At 54.7% G+C, this 16432-nt stretch overlaps 1 protein-coding gene across 1 annotated transcript; it reads right to left on the bottom strand.

Annotated features, from left to right (window-relative positions):
- Positions 1 to 3832: 3832 nt before the first annotated feature.
- Positions 3833 to 15400, bottom strand: MFSD2B (MFSD2 lysolipid transporter B, sphingolipid). The gene is made up of 14 exons (XM_087823391.1): positions 15314 to 15400; positions 12089 to 12214; positions 10710 to 10834; positions 10024 to 10147; positions 9711 to 9789; positions 9508 to 9638; positions 7983 to 8073; positions 7768 to 7889; positions 7229 to 7312; positions 6878 to 6958; positions 6544 to 6653; positions 6003 to 6146; positions 5428 to 5604; positions 3833 to 4285 (listed from the first exon to the last, which is right to left on the bottom strand). The coding sequence occupies exons 1-14, from the start codon at positions 15398 to 15400 to the stop codon at positions 4261 to 4263; spliced, it is 1506 nt and encodes a 501-aa protein (XP_087679517.1). The 3' UTR covers positions 3833 to 4260.
- Positions 15401 to 16432: the final 1032 nt, after the last annotated feature.

Here is a 16432-nt window from a genome sequence, read left to right as displayed (position 1 = left end):
TTATAAATAAGGGCTAAAGGGCCAGCTTAGTGTGGTAGGAAGAGCCCTGATCCCAACTCTAGATGGACACAGCACTTCTCAGTGTCTTCACACACAATTATAACTTTCATTTGCTGCAGCCTAACAAATCAGTCTGTGTGCGGCTTAGTCAGGGCACATCTGCAGAGACCTTGTCTCAGCCATAGGAGCTCCATTAGCACATAGGCAATTTTTTTCCATTTCCTTTAAAATTATCTGGAAAGAAATATTTTATACCCTTGGGGACTCCTGTCTGTCTGTTACAGTTTATGAAGATGGAGCTGGGATAGGAAAGAAGCAAGGGCCTATTTTGTGGTTCAGATGCATTAGAGAGAGCTGCTGAGATAATGGAAGTGGAGGCCACGTGTCTGTAATCAGTTGCCTGAGAGCAGTAGCTGAGTACAGTGTGAGGCCTGGCTCCATTTTCCAGGGGGGATGAAAGCACTATTGTGAAGCCTAAAGGGGGAAGGGGGGGCCTGTAGTAAGGTCAAGATGGGTGCCTCAAGGTGTATGTTATAATCAGCATTTCTCTGGTCAGAATCCTGTGAATGAGTCTTCAATAAAATCACTCATGGTTGATGCCGATGCTGTGAATGTTTTGATGGTATTTTCTTTGTGATCATTGCTGGTATACAGAAATGCTCTTGGCCTTATGTATGTGTGTGTTGTCTCTATTTCTTCTTCTGGTGAACATGTCACCAGAAGGAGACCTGGCCCAGAGTGGGTCTGCCTTGGGCTGGCTGGTAGTGTGTTGGTTCTGGACTTCATGCAGGAAGAATTTCACAGTATGAATCCAGGTAATTTTGAGAGTATGTTTATTAAAGCTGGGGACAGTGAAACAAAGGAAGGGCCTAGGATAGAAGAAGCAACAGGAGAGCCTAGGCAGTGTTCTGCTTTGATTCTCTAGAAACATTATGAGGAAGAAGTGGGCCACACTGGGCTGCGTGGACTCACTGAGAAGTAAAAGTCACAGTGACAGAAGTGAGCCAAGGTGGGGCTGCTGTTAGCTCACTGGAAAGTCAGAGAAAAGGGTCCCTTGGAGACAGGTTCAGGGGCTTAGCCTGAGACGAGCTGCCAATGCCCGCTGCTCCCCTGATTGCAAGTCTCATGGGGACCCTTAGAGTTTAGGAGAGAAAAGTGAAGATGCATACCTGAGAGGGAAGAAAATCATGAGCATGCTCCAGAGAGAGAGCCCAAATGGCTCTGCTTAGGGGTTCTTAACCTGTTTTCTAAAGATGGGGATTTTAGGGGAAGTCTCAGGAGGATCTCAATAGAATGTTAATCAGCTTTTCAGGTGTGTCCTTTAATATGTTAATTAATCAAAATGAGTGTATAGAGGGGTCAGGGTCATTCTCTGGTTATTTTCACCTTTAAAGAATGTCACCAAAGAGGGACTGGGATGAGTGGGATTTGCCCCTGGACAGTCTGGAATGTGTAAACCATTTGTTCCTAAGTAGCCTTGGTTAGGGAAGATAAGACCTTGTGATTTACTATCTGGCTGTAAATTGCTCGGACCAGTGTGTCCAGTTCTCTGTCTTAGTTTCCCCATTCTACTTGCCAAGGAATTTTCCTAGCTTCTCACTATTCTGCCTCAGACAGTCCAGAATATAAACTATTCAGTTCTTCACGACAAATCTGACTCTATGACAACTCATAGAAAAGATGTTTCTTTGGCCTCTGCTGTTACAGTCATTGGAACAATTGAAAATAATCCAGTATTAGCTGGCTTTGGAGACAGAGAGAGAAGAGCTGAATTCTTTAAATTATTGTTTAATGTTATATTGAGAATATTTCACATAAGGAAAGTTGTTACTTACAAATCCCATTTTATGCCCAAATTTTTCTAAGTGTTGTATGGATATAAAGTATAGGAAGGCTTAATAACAAAATGAATCACCTACCACCTAATTTAAGAACTACAACGTTACTAGAAACTTCAGATTTACTGTGTCCCTTACCTGGATCCTTCTCCATAGAGGTAACTTCACCCCAGAGGTAACAAATCTGATTGTTATAATTTCTTCATTTCTTTTTAAAAAGGAGTTTCATCACAGCCATGTATACACATTGGGCTAAACCATATGGTGTTTATTTCCCCTTGTTTTTGAGCTTTATACAATGGTATACGTATTGCACAGAGTCTGAAACAGGACAGGCTCAGGGTGGGTGTCCGAAGAGGGGCGTGGACATATGGGGAGGCCCAGTGGGCAAATGAACCGAGGGTCTGAGAGTCAAGTGATGGGAGTTACAGTAGGATCAGAGCAGAGAGTCAGAGGCAGGGATGCTGGTGACTGGTTTCAGAAGAGTGGCCCTGGTGATACTGAAGTCTGGTATCCACTGTTCTTTTACCAAAGACTTTAAGCACTGGCTCCCTCTACAAGCTTTGGAGCCAGGCTGATTCAGGTTCAAGATCATTTCCACCACCAACCTTAGGCAAGTTGCTTTAAGCTCTCCAAGCCCATTTCCTTGTCTAAAAATGAAAGCGATCGTACACTCCATAGGGTGGCTGTGAGGAAGGAATGGCAGGATACCTTTTGGCCAGCCCATTATGGTCCCTATTTCTAAGAGCTAAGCCTGACCTCCAGAGTTGGCCCCTTGCTGCTGTCTGTATTGTGTAGCTCCGATCCTTGAGACTGCACCCCTGGAAAATGTAGGTGACATAAAATGTGGCACATTTTGTGGTCTTCCAACATTATAAAACTGTTCTTTCTGTGTGTCTGCCTGCATATGTACTGTGCACAGCAGGGGGTAGGCAGAGCTTCCTGTCAGCCCCTCCTGAATCAGAGGTAATGCAAAGAAGTTGAGCCCAGCTCTTTCTCTGGTCCCCTGTGACCTCAAGGATCAGACACCCATGTCAGCGTCACAAGGGCCTGAGAGTGCAGGCATCTGAAAGACTAGATCACATTCTGCACTCTCACTGTGAGGTCAGTTCCCTCTTATGCCACAGTGTTTGTGGAGGAAGCAAGAGGCTTTAGCTAAGCTCTAAGGAGCATGTCCTCTCTGCGCATGTCTGAGCTCCTGCAGCCTTAGGGGTCTCGCACCTAAGAGGCCACCAAAGGTCCAAAAAGGAAGTGGAAGGGAGCCTAGCTTGGGCCGTGGGCTCGGGAGAGCAGACCCCTTGGAGGGGACAGAGCTGGGGCTGGGAAGACATGCACCTACTGGTCTCCTCTTTAGGTGCTGGACTTCTGGAGGAGTTGCTGGGGCATCCGGGTACACTCAGGTTCCCAACCCTTCCATAAGCCCCCAGCCTGCAAGAGCCACTGTGGCCTGCTGCCCTGGGCTCCCCTAGAGTCTCAACTTTCTGTCTCTCCTAAAGGAAAGGAGGAACCCGTCCCCACATAGCATCTCTGGTCTGTGGAAATGCGGTCAGGGATAGATGGCTGAAGGGACATAGGTCAGTGATGTTAGGCACCCTCCTGTCCCTCTTTGGGGAGTCCCAGGAGGTGGGATGATCGAGGGCTGGCCACCATCACATTTTACAGACTCAATAGAAGATAAACCCTTTATTTTGTTTTTTGAAAAAAATAAACCTCAGTGGATCTTCTCCAAAGATATGGCCTCTAGAAAACTGGTTCCTATCTTTTTATGAGATAAAAGTTCAGAAAAACATTCCCATAAAAAATAACTATTGTTCATAAAAATGATTGATCTTTGTGCTCATATTTGTAAGTGTATGGTCATCTGCAAAGATGCGTCTGTGGCTAGAAAGTGCCTTCAGCCTGTCTGACAGAGGGAAAGGCTTGGGAAGTGCCCACGCCCTGCTCAGCCATCCCCACTGCTGGCACCTTCGCTCTGTGGGGCCTGCTGGCCTCACCGCACCTGTCTGTGTCTCTCCTAACTGAACATCCCCAGCATGTCCGTCTGTCCCCACTCTGCCCATTCACAGGTGTCTGTCAGTCTCTGAGATGTCCACTGGAGGTGACTGTGTATCGTCCTGTCAGGTCAGCAGGCTGTTCCTTTCTCAGCACAAGCTGCTTCGGGATGCTTTCCAGGTCGAAGGTTGCCTGGAGCTGGGTAGGCAGGGACACAGGTTTATCTGAAATGGCCTGTGGTCAACAGGCAAGAAACGACAGGTGGAACCCAGGCCAGTCCCTTCTGGAGAGGTCACTGAAGACTCCGTATCCCAGGGAAAAGGTCACATGAAAGCTGCAAATGGGGGTCCTAAACAGCTGAGAAGAAAGGGGGGACTTTGGCCCCAGAAGATGCGCGCTCCTGCTGTTCGGCTCACAGAAGTCTCAAACTTCAGGCGAGGCTGTAACTGGTCCTCCTGTGGGAGGGAAAAGAAGTCAAAGAGGATTGGGGGGGGGTCTCTGCCCGCCACAGACCCCTATGAAGTGTCATTGGCTGTTCCTTTTCTTCCTCGCAACTCCTCCCCTTCACCACCCGTGAATAAAGCCACAAGCCTGTTTCCCCAGGTCCCTTCGAGCAGATCCCCACCCTGTGTCGCTCCCTGAGCGTAAGGCATGACGTCAGTATTACTTGGCTGGAGTCTGAGACCAGCCCTACTGAGCAGTGAGGGACCGATGCTGCCACTCCCTGCCTCCCTGGGTGGTCCTCTGTATGTACATGTGCTGTATGTACATGTGCTGTAAGTGCACGAGCATCTGCAAGGACGTGGACACACTTGTGAGAGTCTGCGGGACCATGTTGACACTGCAGCACCTGCTTGGCCACGGGCCCTGTGCTGGGCTCTTAGGACAAAAATGAGTAAACGCAGCTCCAGCTTTCAAGGCAAGGTCCCCACAGTCTACTGGGAAAGCTGGACAGTGAGCGAATCTTCCCTGCAGCGGAACCAGTGCTCTGGAAGGGGAAGGACAAGGCTCAGATGCTCTCAGCACAGCTTGGGGGGAGAGGGGAGGAAGATGATGGGTCCCCAGGTTTCGGCTCCCAGGCTGGAGGATGGTGGAGCCAACCAGGGCAAGAAGATGAATTCCTTTTGGGGATCATTCAGACTGACTGCCATGGCTGTGGGACATCAGGTGATGTCCAAGTGAGAGCCAGGTGTGTAGATCTGGAACTTGAAGGAAGTCTGTGTTGGGGGTAATGTTGGGAGGGGGACAGTTATAGGAGTCAATAAACAAGAGGTGCTCAAGGTCCAGCAAGTAGATGAGGTGCTTGGGATTATGGAGAGCACAGGGAACGGGTGAACAAGGGAGCCCCCCCACGCCACCATCCAACTGGTGATTGAAGGAGGGACACTGAGCAGGGATGACCAGAGTAGCAGGAGAAAATCCAGAAGATGGCATCACTGAAGCTAAGGAAAGGGTCTCCAAAAGCAGGACTGTTTGGTGGTGTAAGTACCACCGGGAGACCTGTGGACTAGTTGGTCTCATATCGGCACCTTTCTACAGGTGCCTCCCTGAGTGCTGGTAGCCCTGTTGTGTGTACTCGTATGCATGGGGTGCCCACCTCCGAAGGCTCAGCTGGCGAGAGGTTTCCTGGCTTGGCACCTTTGGAGTGGGGCCGACCATGAGGATGCAAAGACCGGTGAGGATCATGCAAGTGGGCATGGCACCGATGAGAACCTTGAGGGTCACCACCACCTGCTCTGCCTGCTTGCAGGCTCCTGCCTTGTATCCCGCAAACCTGGAGAAACAGTCCCATGCATCCAGCTCAGACCCTCCTGAGCCTGATCCCTAGGGGAGGAGTTCCAGATCCCCCACCTCCACACCATCCTGAAACTTGCATTCGTTTCTTGGCCAGATCAGCCTAACCATGGTGGGAGGGAGTGTTGAGGGAATAGGCCGGTCAGGGAGGAGTTCAGAGACAACTGAGAATGTGGGGAGCTGAGGCTTCAGAAGGAGTATAGCCCCCAAGAAAGGCCCCTTTTCAGTCCCATTCACAGAGAAAGCTGGGGCAGGCGATTCCCCCCACTCTCGAAAGAGCAAAGCTTTGTCCCCTGGCTGGCTGGGGAGGAGGGCTCTGCCCTTGTCCCACCCAGCTGGCATTTTGTGCCTCTGCCACAGCCCGACTCTGTGACTCACTCGAGACTGAGCGTGGAGATGCCCAGGGCGCCTGCGCCTGAAAGCTTGGTGAAGAAGACATAGGATGAGTAGAAGATGGTCTCCATGCCTGGGCCGTGTGGGTGCTGCAGCTGGAAGTCATCTATCACGTCTGGGAGCATGGACCTAGGCAGGGGGCTGCAGAGTTAGTACTTTATCCCCTGACAGCCACCAGCCTGCAAGCTCTCTGGGGACAGAGACCAAGTCAGACTCATCCCTGAGTCCTCACTGCCCAGGGCCAGGACTGGCCCACAGAGAGCCAGGCAACTTGTCTGCTTTCTGCTTGTATCCCCACCCCCCATCTCGACATCCCCCGCCCCTAGCTGCCCACCATGCCTGCTGTTTGGTGGCTTTTAGGAGGACTCCCAGGATGGAGCTGGTGGCCTTCATCCCCTGCAAGTGGGAGAGCAGCTCCCTAGTGCAGGCTGGGCACAGGCCTGGGCCAACAGGCTGACATGAAGGAAGGCAGACCCACGAGAAAGGACACGAAGCGCCCACATTCCCGCCCCCTCACCCAGCCTACCAGGGCAGCAGCAAGGACACAGCAGTGCTCACACCAGATACAAAGGCCACGACGTATGCCACAGGTGCTGTGGGCACAACAGCCAACAGGATTGCAAAGGGCACCATCACCTGGGGAGACAGACACACTGGCTGTTCCTTCCGTCTGCTCCGCCCCCTTGCCCTTTCCAGCACACACTAACCAGTCTTCACTAATCACCTGGTGCCTGGGCCTGCCCTGGGCACTGAAGACATGATTATAGATCCACCAGCTGGCCCCCAGGAGGCTCAGGCTCCAAGGTCAACCTCCCCGACCCAGCTCCAAGCCTCCAAGCCTTGCTTCCTGCCTCACTCACACAGATCCCGAAGGCTGACATCTTCTTCCCAAATCGCTGCAGAACCCACTCCCACAGCGGGGTGCTCAGCACAGCGGAGACCTGTGAGCAGACAGGACCGTCACAGCCTGCCAGCTGCCAGCACCTCTGCCCAGGTTCTCAAAGTCCTGGCTTTCAGGTGGGATGCCCGGCCTCGACTGGAACCAGTGGCTATGAACTGTGACCCTAGCCCCAATTCCACCCTCCCTTGGAAGGCAGGTGACTGAGACCACAGCTGAGTCCAGAATGTTGACCTCCAGAACTCTGGCCACACATGTCAAGGACCACACATGTCCCCAACTCAGGCTCCCGAGCAACCCCAGGTCCCCTCACCAGAACGGTTAGCACCAGGCTCTGGACGTGGCCATGTAGCCGGGAGGCATGTGTACAGAACAGGACCAGGTAGCTCTGCTCCACCTGAGGAGGGCGACAGGAAGTAGGTGTTTACAGGGACTGGCAGGACCTCAAGAGCCAGGCACAAGGCCTAGGTCTCAGTCCTGGCCTCCCTTTTTGGACTTTGAACTCTGATTGCTGGCACCACTGTGCACTCTCCACCCCTACAAAGGATGCTTCTCCCTGACCCTGGCATAAACACCATTCCTGGTCTACCCTCCCCCTGCACAGCTAAGATTGGGTGGACTTTACCACCCAGACACTTGTCCTGGTGTCTGGCCCTGACCTCAATGCCATGAGCTCTGTCTAGATCTCTCTCCTTCCAGCAGCTGCCTCTCTGGGCCACATGCCAGCCACTGGTCTCTCCCTGTTAAAACTCAAGCCTAACTGTGATGCAGGGGGGATGAGACCGAACCTGAACCTATGCAAGCTCAGTATGGCTGGAATCAAGCCCGTGGGCGTCAGCCTGGCCAGGGTACCTGAATGGCTGCTGAGATGAACAGGAAGGAGACCACCAGCTTCAGGTAGGGTGGGTGCCGGACAGTGAGGCCCAGCCCCGCCAGGAAGCTCGTGTCCTGGCTGGACACTGGGGCAGAGGGGTCTGCAACACAGGAAGGCGACATCTCGACTTGGCACACCCAAGAGAAGCGCCGACCCCAGCTCTGCTTCCCACATTCTGCCTTCACCTCTGTACCTGGTCGCTCCTTCACCCCCAGGCAGAGCAAACCACTGCACACGGGATAAGTCACGGCAACCACGGCCGCTGCAATGGAGTAGAGACAGGTCTGTGGAACAGGACAGAGCTGGGGTGGGTGTGATGTCTCTAACCCATGGAGGTGAGGACACCAGGGGCTGCAGGAGTACCTCCCAAAGGGGGCAGAGGGCCCCTCAGCCCAAGTCCGAGAACGCTGGGCACTCCTCCCAATTAGCCCAGCAGGAGAGGGAGAGCTGAGGGCCCAGGATGGACCTTCTGCTGATCCTGTGCCTCCCGGATGCATCCATGCCACCAGGGAGGGGTCTGAGTTCTCCCCCCACCCCCACCCTTGGCTCCCTCCCTCTCTCATTTTTTTTTTATTTATTAAAAAAAATTTTAATTATTTTTAAAATCCTCACCGGAGGATATTTTTTTCCATTTCTTTTTCAGGGACAGTGGAAGAGGGGGGAGAGAGAGAAGAGAGACACATCGACTGGTTGCCTCCTGCACGCTCCCCAACAGGGGTGGGGATCCAGCCTGCAACCGAGGTACCTGCCCTTGGTTGGCATGGACCCTGGGACCCTTCAGTCCGAGGGCTGGCGCTCCCACCACTGAGCCGAACCAGCTCTCATTTTTAAACACGAGCACTCACTGCGGCTGATTCTGACCCTGAGGGCGCAGCGGTGAGTAAGCGACCCCTGCGCATCCACAGCGAGGGGCTCAGAGTGGCAGGAAGGCAGACCCACGAGCACAAGGTACCGTGCGGTGCACAACGACCCAGAGAAATGTCAAAAACAGAGGCAGTGCCACCTATCATTCGGGCCAAATTACATATGTGGTAAAATACATACAAAAAAGGCGTGCACCGGAGCCACGGAACCCGACTCCAGTTAGAGGCTGCCCCGGGGCGGGGACCCAGCCGGGCGCGGGCAGGGCTTCACCCGGGCCCCCCCGAAGGACCCTGCGCCTGGGGGCTAACGCTCTGCTGTCTCCCTCCCGAACTTCTTGACGCTTTTCTCTATGAATTTGTGTTTTGTAGGTGAAGTTGATGGGCTAACAGCTGGAGCTGCCAGGAGGCCCTGAACGCTTTGTGCCGTTTGGGGGTGAGTTCTCCACCTTCTGGCAGCCACTTCTTGGCGCCCCAGGCCCTGCCCAGCCCAGGCCGCGGCCACCCTGGTCCCGCCCTCGCCAGACAGTGAAGGGCGGGGCCGGTGGGCGCGCGGCCGGGACTGGCAGGGGACGCCCGGGAGCGTCGTCCCAGCGCCGGGGGGGGGGGGGGGGGGGGGGGGGGGGGCTTGGCAACCGGCTGCAGTGAGGGCCCCGGGGGGGGGGGGGGGCTGATCCCAGGCCCGGGGCGGCGGCGCTGGCTCAGGGGACCGCAGGGGAAGCCGGCGGCTGCACCGGGCGCCCGCGCGGGCCGGAGAGGGGCCTGCTCTGCGGCGCGGGCGCCGTGGCCGCGGGGTCCCCTCCTTTCTCCCTGCGGGGGGAAGCGCCCCAGGAGGGCCCCAGCCCTGCAGGCACTCACCGCGCTGGGGGAGACGGGCGCCGGCGCCGCCCCCTCGGAGTCCTCGCACCCGTGGGCGCTGTGGGCGCCGGACACGATGAGCCCGTGGACCGCGGCTCCCAGCAGCGTCCCCGCCATCTCCATGGTCACGCCTGGGACACGCGAGCGCTCAGCCGACCCGCCCGCGCCGGCCGCCCGCCCCGCGCCCCGCGCGCCGCACTCACGGTAGGCGGTGGCCGAGTCCCGCTCGGCGGGGCGCGGCGTCAGCAGCATGGTCAGCGCCGTGTAGGGCACCTGCAAGAACTGGGGCGCCCGCCGCCCCCGCGCCCTGCTGGCACCGACCCGCACGCCCCTTCGGGCCCCAGCCCAGGCCCAGGGGGCCCGAGGAGCTAAAGGCAGGTGCCCGGGCGCTGGTGGGCCGGTGCCAGCGCTGGGACCCTCCTGACCCCGCCCCCGGGACACACTCTCTTCAGAGGGGCCCCTGGCCTGCAAGGGGGCCCCAGGGGTCCCGGCCCAGGAAGGGGGGCGCCTGCTTACCGTGGACAGAGCCTGAAATAGGCAGTAGAAGGTCATGTACCAAAGGCCTCGAAGGTTGGTGAAGGGGGGCAGGAACCACAGGAAGAAGTAAGCCGCTGCGATGAAGGGCGTGCAGCCCAGCACCCTGTGGGCACCGGGGAGCTGGAACACCCAGGGCACCAGGGTGGGGCCCCAAAGGGCTGCGGGAGCAGACTCACCGCCCTGAGCATCAGCCCTCTGCCCGGACAAGCCCTGGGCCGGGGCTCTCAGGGCGGGCGATGGGGAGGGCTGATGGGACCTGGAGGTAGCCAGGAGTGGGGCGCCTGACCCTGTGCAGGGCACTTGGGTGCGTGGTTGTGCTATGCCCTCTATCAGGAACCCCCGAGCGTACCTACTCTGCAAGACCCTCCATGGCCTCCAGCCCACCCTGGCCACACTCAGACTTCTGGGCCAGGCCTGGGAGTCCTGGAGGCTTTGTCCAGCCCTGAGCCATCTGGTGAGGGAAAGTCCCCCAAATGTCTCTGAATTCCTGCATGATAGTCTGGCCCAATCCGGTATCATCACCTACTGTCCAGTCCCATCACCTGCTGTCCAGTCTTGTTCTCTAACGATCCACAGGGTTTTCTACTAAGAATCAGGGCTGTGATGACCACAAGGACCTCAGGCTATGGGTGGGTGCCAGACTTGAAGGACCAGGGGCTGCTCACCAGGGCATGAGTCGTCCAGACCCTGTCCTCCTGCTTCTGCTGATGAAAAACCCAGCCAAGGGGTCAGCAGCTGCTCCAGACACCTTCCCTCCAAACAGGACGAGTGATACCTGGGCGGCAGGGATCTGAAATGGGCAGGGGAGGAGATAGCCAAGGATTGGCAGAGTCAGAGAGGGTGTCCAGCCCTGCCCACCAACCAGGAGGGGAGGGGGATCTGGGAACCTGGCTGGGGCCAGAGGCAGAGTGTAAAGGTCTATTCAGCCTCTTCCTCAGGACACTAATCCGGAGGCTCTCAGGGCACATCCATGCTGGTGGAGGAAGGTGGGGGGAGGGAGCTCTCCGCCACACGTGGGCACATTTCCACTGTTACTCATGCCCAGTCACTTTGGGAGAAGACACAAGGGACCCTCATCTCAGGTGGCTCAGTGCAAGAAGGGTGCACCTAGGCTGACAGTCATAGGTAGACTTTTTGTCTCATAACAAAAATTGATTTGATTGATTTTTCTGATTACATAAATGATACACTCACTATAAAAACGTTCAAACAGTATAGAAAAATATTGAGCAAAGCTCATCTGAAATCTCACCATCTTGAGACAACTGCCAGAAGCATTTTAATGATCACCCTTTAATAAATTTATATATATTTGCAATTTATAATCTGATATAAATGCAACCATATTAGTGTCATTTACAAAAATCATTAATACCTTACTAAAAAAAATTTTTTTTGCCCGGCCAGCGTGACTCAGTGGTTGAGCATCAACCTAGGATCCAGGAGATCACTGCTCCATTCCTGGTCAGGGCACAGGCCCGGGTTGCAGGCTCCATCCCCAGTAGGGGGCGTGCAAGAGGCAGCCGATCAATGACTCATCATTGATGTTTCTGTCTCCCTCTCCCTCTCCTTTCCTCTCTCTGAAATCAATAAAGATATATTTTAAAAAATATATTTTTGCTTACTCTATGCTGCAATAGCCAACATTAAGAGCCTGGTAATTTTCTGTACATTTTTCTCCATGCTCATTTTTAATCACGTACTGACACAAACACACACATACTCATGCACATACATATATGGGGCATGTCTTTGTTTTGCTAAAATGGGATCATTTTATATACTCATGGAAATCCTTCTACAACAACAGGTATAGATCTAACCCATTCTTTTAGTGGCTATATAATAGTCCATTTATGGAGATAGTGCGGGTTATTACCCAACTGCATCTATATTGTTGGGCATTCACATTGTTTCCCATTTTCCACTACAAACAGCCTGCAGTAAACATCCTTGAGGAGGCTGCCCTCAATAGCATTTGGCTTTTTGTCAGGCTTAAGTCAAAGACGGGAGTAGGGGGCCCTGGGCTCCTGCCCACACTCACCTGTGCCACATCTAGCAGGAAGAGCTGCAGGTAAAAGGCTGTGGCGCTGGAGGCCGCCTGGTTGGGGACCCCGCCAATGCCATAGCAAACCTTCGTACAGAATGGGAGGCGACCAGCTCTTCTGTCCTGGGGGAGACATGGGAGCTAGGCCTCACCCTCCCAAACACACAACAGCTCCCCGCACCCTCATGACTTCTATAAGCATCCTGAGGTCCCTATGTCTTGAGGGCTTTTCCTGCAACCTTCTCAGTCCTAATTTGCCCCAAATCATCTCAAAGGGAAGTGAGACAGAAAAAGAAAGAAAAAAGCATAAAATATGACCTCTAAACTCTTCCAGGGGGAAGTTCTTCCTTACATTTCCCCCAGTGCTTTCTGCTTCGGTCTTTTATTTTCTGAGTCAGCAAGCCTGAGTGAACTGAGGGTCAGGAGGCCCCTAACTTTGCCACCAACTCCCTGTGTGACCTCGAATAAACCACTTTCCCTCTCTAAGCCTTATCTGTCAAAAGGAAAAGTCCTGACAACTTCACAGGGTTTTTTTGATAAGCAAATGGGGTAATGGCGCTAGGAGCTGATTGTTATATGTTCAGGACATTTTGCAGCCAGTTGTTGAGTGACCAGCAGCCTGAAATCAGCCATGGTGAGGGTATTTACATCACTGAAATCAGCAAGCATTAAAAATCAGAGCTTTTTTTCTTCTTTTTTTTCTGGAGAGACTGTTTATCAGCCTACCACTGAAATGAAGTAATGGTTATGACCCCAAATGTTTGTGTATATATAGGGTGTCCCTCCAAAAATGTATACACACACTTTGAATAATTACAAAGGCAGTGTTTATTAAAATACATTTCATTTTCAAAATTGAACTATCAGCTGTTAAAGTGTGTATACATTTTTTGGGACACCCTATATATCTCACAAGCCCTAAGCTATCCAGCAGACTCCAGACTCAAATATTCAACTGCCTACTCACAGCCCTATGTGGTTGCCTAACAGGCATTTCAGCTTAGCATGGTTAAACACACAGCTTCTGATTTCCATCCCATTGTTTCAACCAACTCCTAACCCTGTTGTCCCTATTGCATTAAATGACCCCAGTGTCCACTCAGCAGCTCAGGCCGCAGACCCAGGGGTCACCCTCAATTCCCTTTCCCGATTCCCCCGTCTAATATATCAGTGAGAGCCTCCTAAGTGGCTCCCCTGCTTCTGCTCTCAGTCCCTACTGTCCACTCTCCATCCAGCAGCCAAAGTGACCCTTTCATGACATAGTTATGCTGTGCCTCCTTTCTGCTTAAAACCCTCCAACGCCTTGCCAGTATACTCTGAATAAAACTCCAAGTCCTCACCACGCAGCCTACGAGAGCCCACTCAATCTGCCTTCATTCCCTTTCCCACCTCACTTCAGGTGGCTCTCCTCAACCAGGAGAGCCTCCGGCCTATTCCTCAAAATGACCGTGCTTGTCGCTACCTCAGGGCCTTTGCACTTCCTGTTCCTTCTGTCTGGAAGACTCTTCCTCCAGGTCCTTGCAGAGCTGAGTCCTTGTCATTCAAGTCTAAGCCTAAATGTCATCTCCTGAGAGAGGCCTTCCCTGGCCACCCACGTTTCTTTTTCAATTGTACTTACTTCCTGAGACACTCTTATTTTTTTTCCTGCCTCTCTTCATCAGAATATAAATTCTCTGAGGGCATGACTTACTCACCACTGCGCCCCCAGTACCTAGAACAAGGCTTGACATATAGCAGATGCTCGGTATATGTTTGTTGAAGGAATAAATGCCTTGAGGACACTGTGTAAAGGGCCATTTCTCTGGGAGATGCTGGGAATTCTTCTTTGTCATCCTTTGCTTGGGGGTGGGTGGGGGAGTGGAGAAGACTGTGGCTTCACCCATTCTGGTATCTCGCAGGCCACCCTGATGGGCCCTTTTGAAGGGAAGGCCTTCCCAGATAAGAGTTTATCACACCCTTTGCACACTCTCCCCACAGAAGAAAACCGAACGCGGAGCAGGATGCGGTCTCCTTTTCTGGCACTGTGCGAACATTATTTCAACTTCCAGAAAACTCTAACAACAGGCAGAATCCCGATAGCCCTCCTGCCCCTCCCGGTAATGGGATTCTTGTTTCCCCCTAAATATGTCTAGCAACTTTCTGGCACGTGGAAGGTACTTGAAAGATAAAGGGGGGGGGGGGGGGGGAGAATTCCAGCTGAACCTGGAATCTTGGTGATTTCATGCACCTAAATCATAAGCCCCTGACCTCGGCCGAGCCCGAGTTGAGCGTGGGCACCCGGGGATTCCAGTCCCGCGCCTGCCACTTCCAGCTGCGGGACCGGGCAAGTCACCTCCCCGGCTGCGGAGTTTCCTCCCATGTTAACTGGAGATAACACAGCCCCTCGGGTGGTTTGAGAATTCAATGCCGCTACTTCACTGGCAACGTCAGTGTCCCCTCTTGCCCTCTGTCACCCTCCTGAACTTCTAAATTCTCTGCAAAACGAGCCTCCTCAGAGAGCATCCTTACAGGACTCTCTTGGGGGCCGCAGTCCTTTGCTCTGAGGTGCCTGAGAGTTGGGGGTGACGCTGAGGTGGCGGCGGGGTGAAGCCACAGACGGGGACTGGCTCACTGGGAGCCGCGGGGTTGGCGTGGGGCGGACACTGACTCCAGCGCCCACCCGCGCGGCGCGGGTCCAGCCGGCCCTCTGCCCTCACTCCGCGGCCTGGTGGCCAGAAAGGACATCTCTGGGGCCATCTCCCAAAGGCGAGCCTGGTGCCTGGACAAGTCGGGGTTGGGGAAGGTGGCTAAGCCCCCCCCCATCGGCCTGGGGGCTGGGGAAGGGGGGCAGCCTCCTCGCGGGGCAACGGCAAGACCTACCTGCCCGGGGTTCAGGGGAGCCCTGGGGAGCCCTGGCGCGCGGTCGACGGGAGCCTAGACCGGCACTCAGGTGACCAGGGGCCGGCCCGGGTCCCGAGCCGCTGAACGCATCCAGCAAGTTACTTGTCTAGGACCCAGTTTCGCGGGATACTCCTTTGGGGGGATCCCGAATACCCGCAGCCTCGGGCTCGCAGCTGTCGAGGCCCACTAGGGGCGGTTCAGGCGGGGGCCCCTGCAGGGCTGCCCCTGGCTGGCTGAGGGGCCGCGATCAGACGCCCTCGGGGTCCCTGGGGCCGCCCTGCCCCGCGCCCCCCGCCGCCCTGCGCCCCGCAGCTCCCCAGGCTCCCCCCGCTGTGCGCTCACCGAGCCGGGCTCCAGGGCGCGCGCCTCGGGCTGGGGCGCGGGCGCCTCGACGGCGGGGCCCGGGGCGCCCTCGGGGGACGCAGCCATCCGCTCGCCGGCTGCGCTCCGGCCGCGGCCCTTGCGCGTTATCGCCCCGGGGGCGCGGCCCCCGAGTGGGCGCGGCGAGGGGCGGACCGCAGGTTCCCTTCCCCCAAAGGGGAAGAGCCCCAGAGCTCAGATGCGCTGCGGGAGAAGCCCGCGGAGTCCCTGGGGGCCGCGCTTTCCTGGGGGCGGGTCCGACGGGAGCGGGAACCGGAGGCGGCCCCGCGGAATGCCCGCGGGCCACAGTCAGGCGGCGAGTTCTGGAGGGCGCCGCAGTGGTCTCGGCTTGTTTGGGTTAAGCTCTCGGCCCAGTGGGTTTCCTGCTACATTGGGCACCAGGTGCCCGCAGCGCAGCCTCCCGGCCTCCCGCGGGGCGCGGCGGGGCGCGGGTGGAGAGCCCGCTGGGGCGCGCGGTTTCCCGGAAAGTCCTTTACAGGGAAGGGGCGGCATCCGGAACGAAAATTAAGCGAAAATGCCTCATTAAGCGTCAAAGCTAAAACTAGCAAACTCTGCGAAGAAAACGGGCAAATCTTCGTAAGTGTGGGTCACACAATTGCTTTTTATTTTTATTTTATTGTTTTAATCTTCACATGAGGATATGTTTAGAGAGAGGGAGAGAGAAACATCGACGTGAGAGAAATATCGGTGCCTCCTCCCACAGGCACCTGGACTGGGCATGGAGCCCGCGGCCTAGGTATGTGCCGGGACTAGGTATCGAGCCCACAACCTTTTGGTGCACGGGAGGACACTCCAACAGACTGAGCCACCGGCCCAGGGCCACAATTGTTTTTTTTAGATAGGACACCACAAGCACAAATTGCTCTCTATCTAATTGAAAACTTTGGGCTGCAAGCCCCCCAACACATAAGTGAAAAGACAACTTACAGAATAGAGTATCTGCACATCATAAGGTCTTGTATTGCAATATATAAAGAGCTCTTACAACTCAAGAACAAGACAAATAGCCCAACTTAGAAATGGGCAAAGGATTTCAATAGATATTTCTCCAAAGATAGATGTGAAAAGATGCTCACATCC

Source organism: Miniopterus natalensis, chromosome 13, assembly GCF_054644295.1.
Source record: "Miniopterus natalensis isolate mMinNat1 chromosome 13, mMinNat1.hap1, whole genome shotgun sequence".
Taxonomy (NCBI): domain Eukaryota; kingdom Metazoa; phylum Chordata; class Mammalia; order Chiroptera; family Miniopteridae; genus Miniopterus; species Miniopterus natalensis.
The sequence above is the reverse complement of the archived record's forward strand: the minus strand, read 5'-3'. Positions and strand labels throughout refer to the sequence as shown.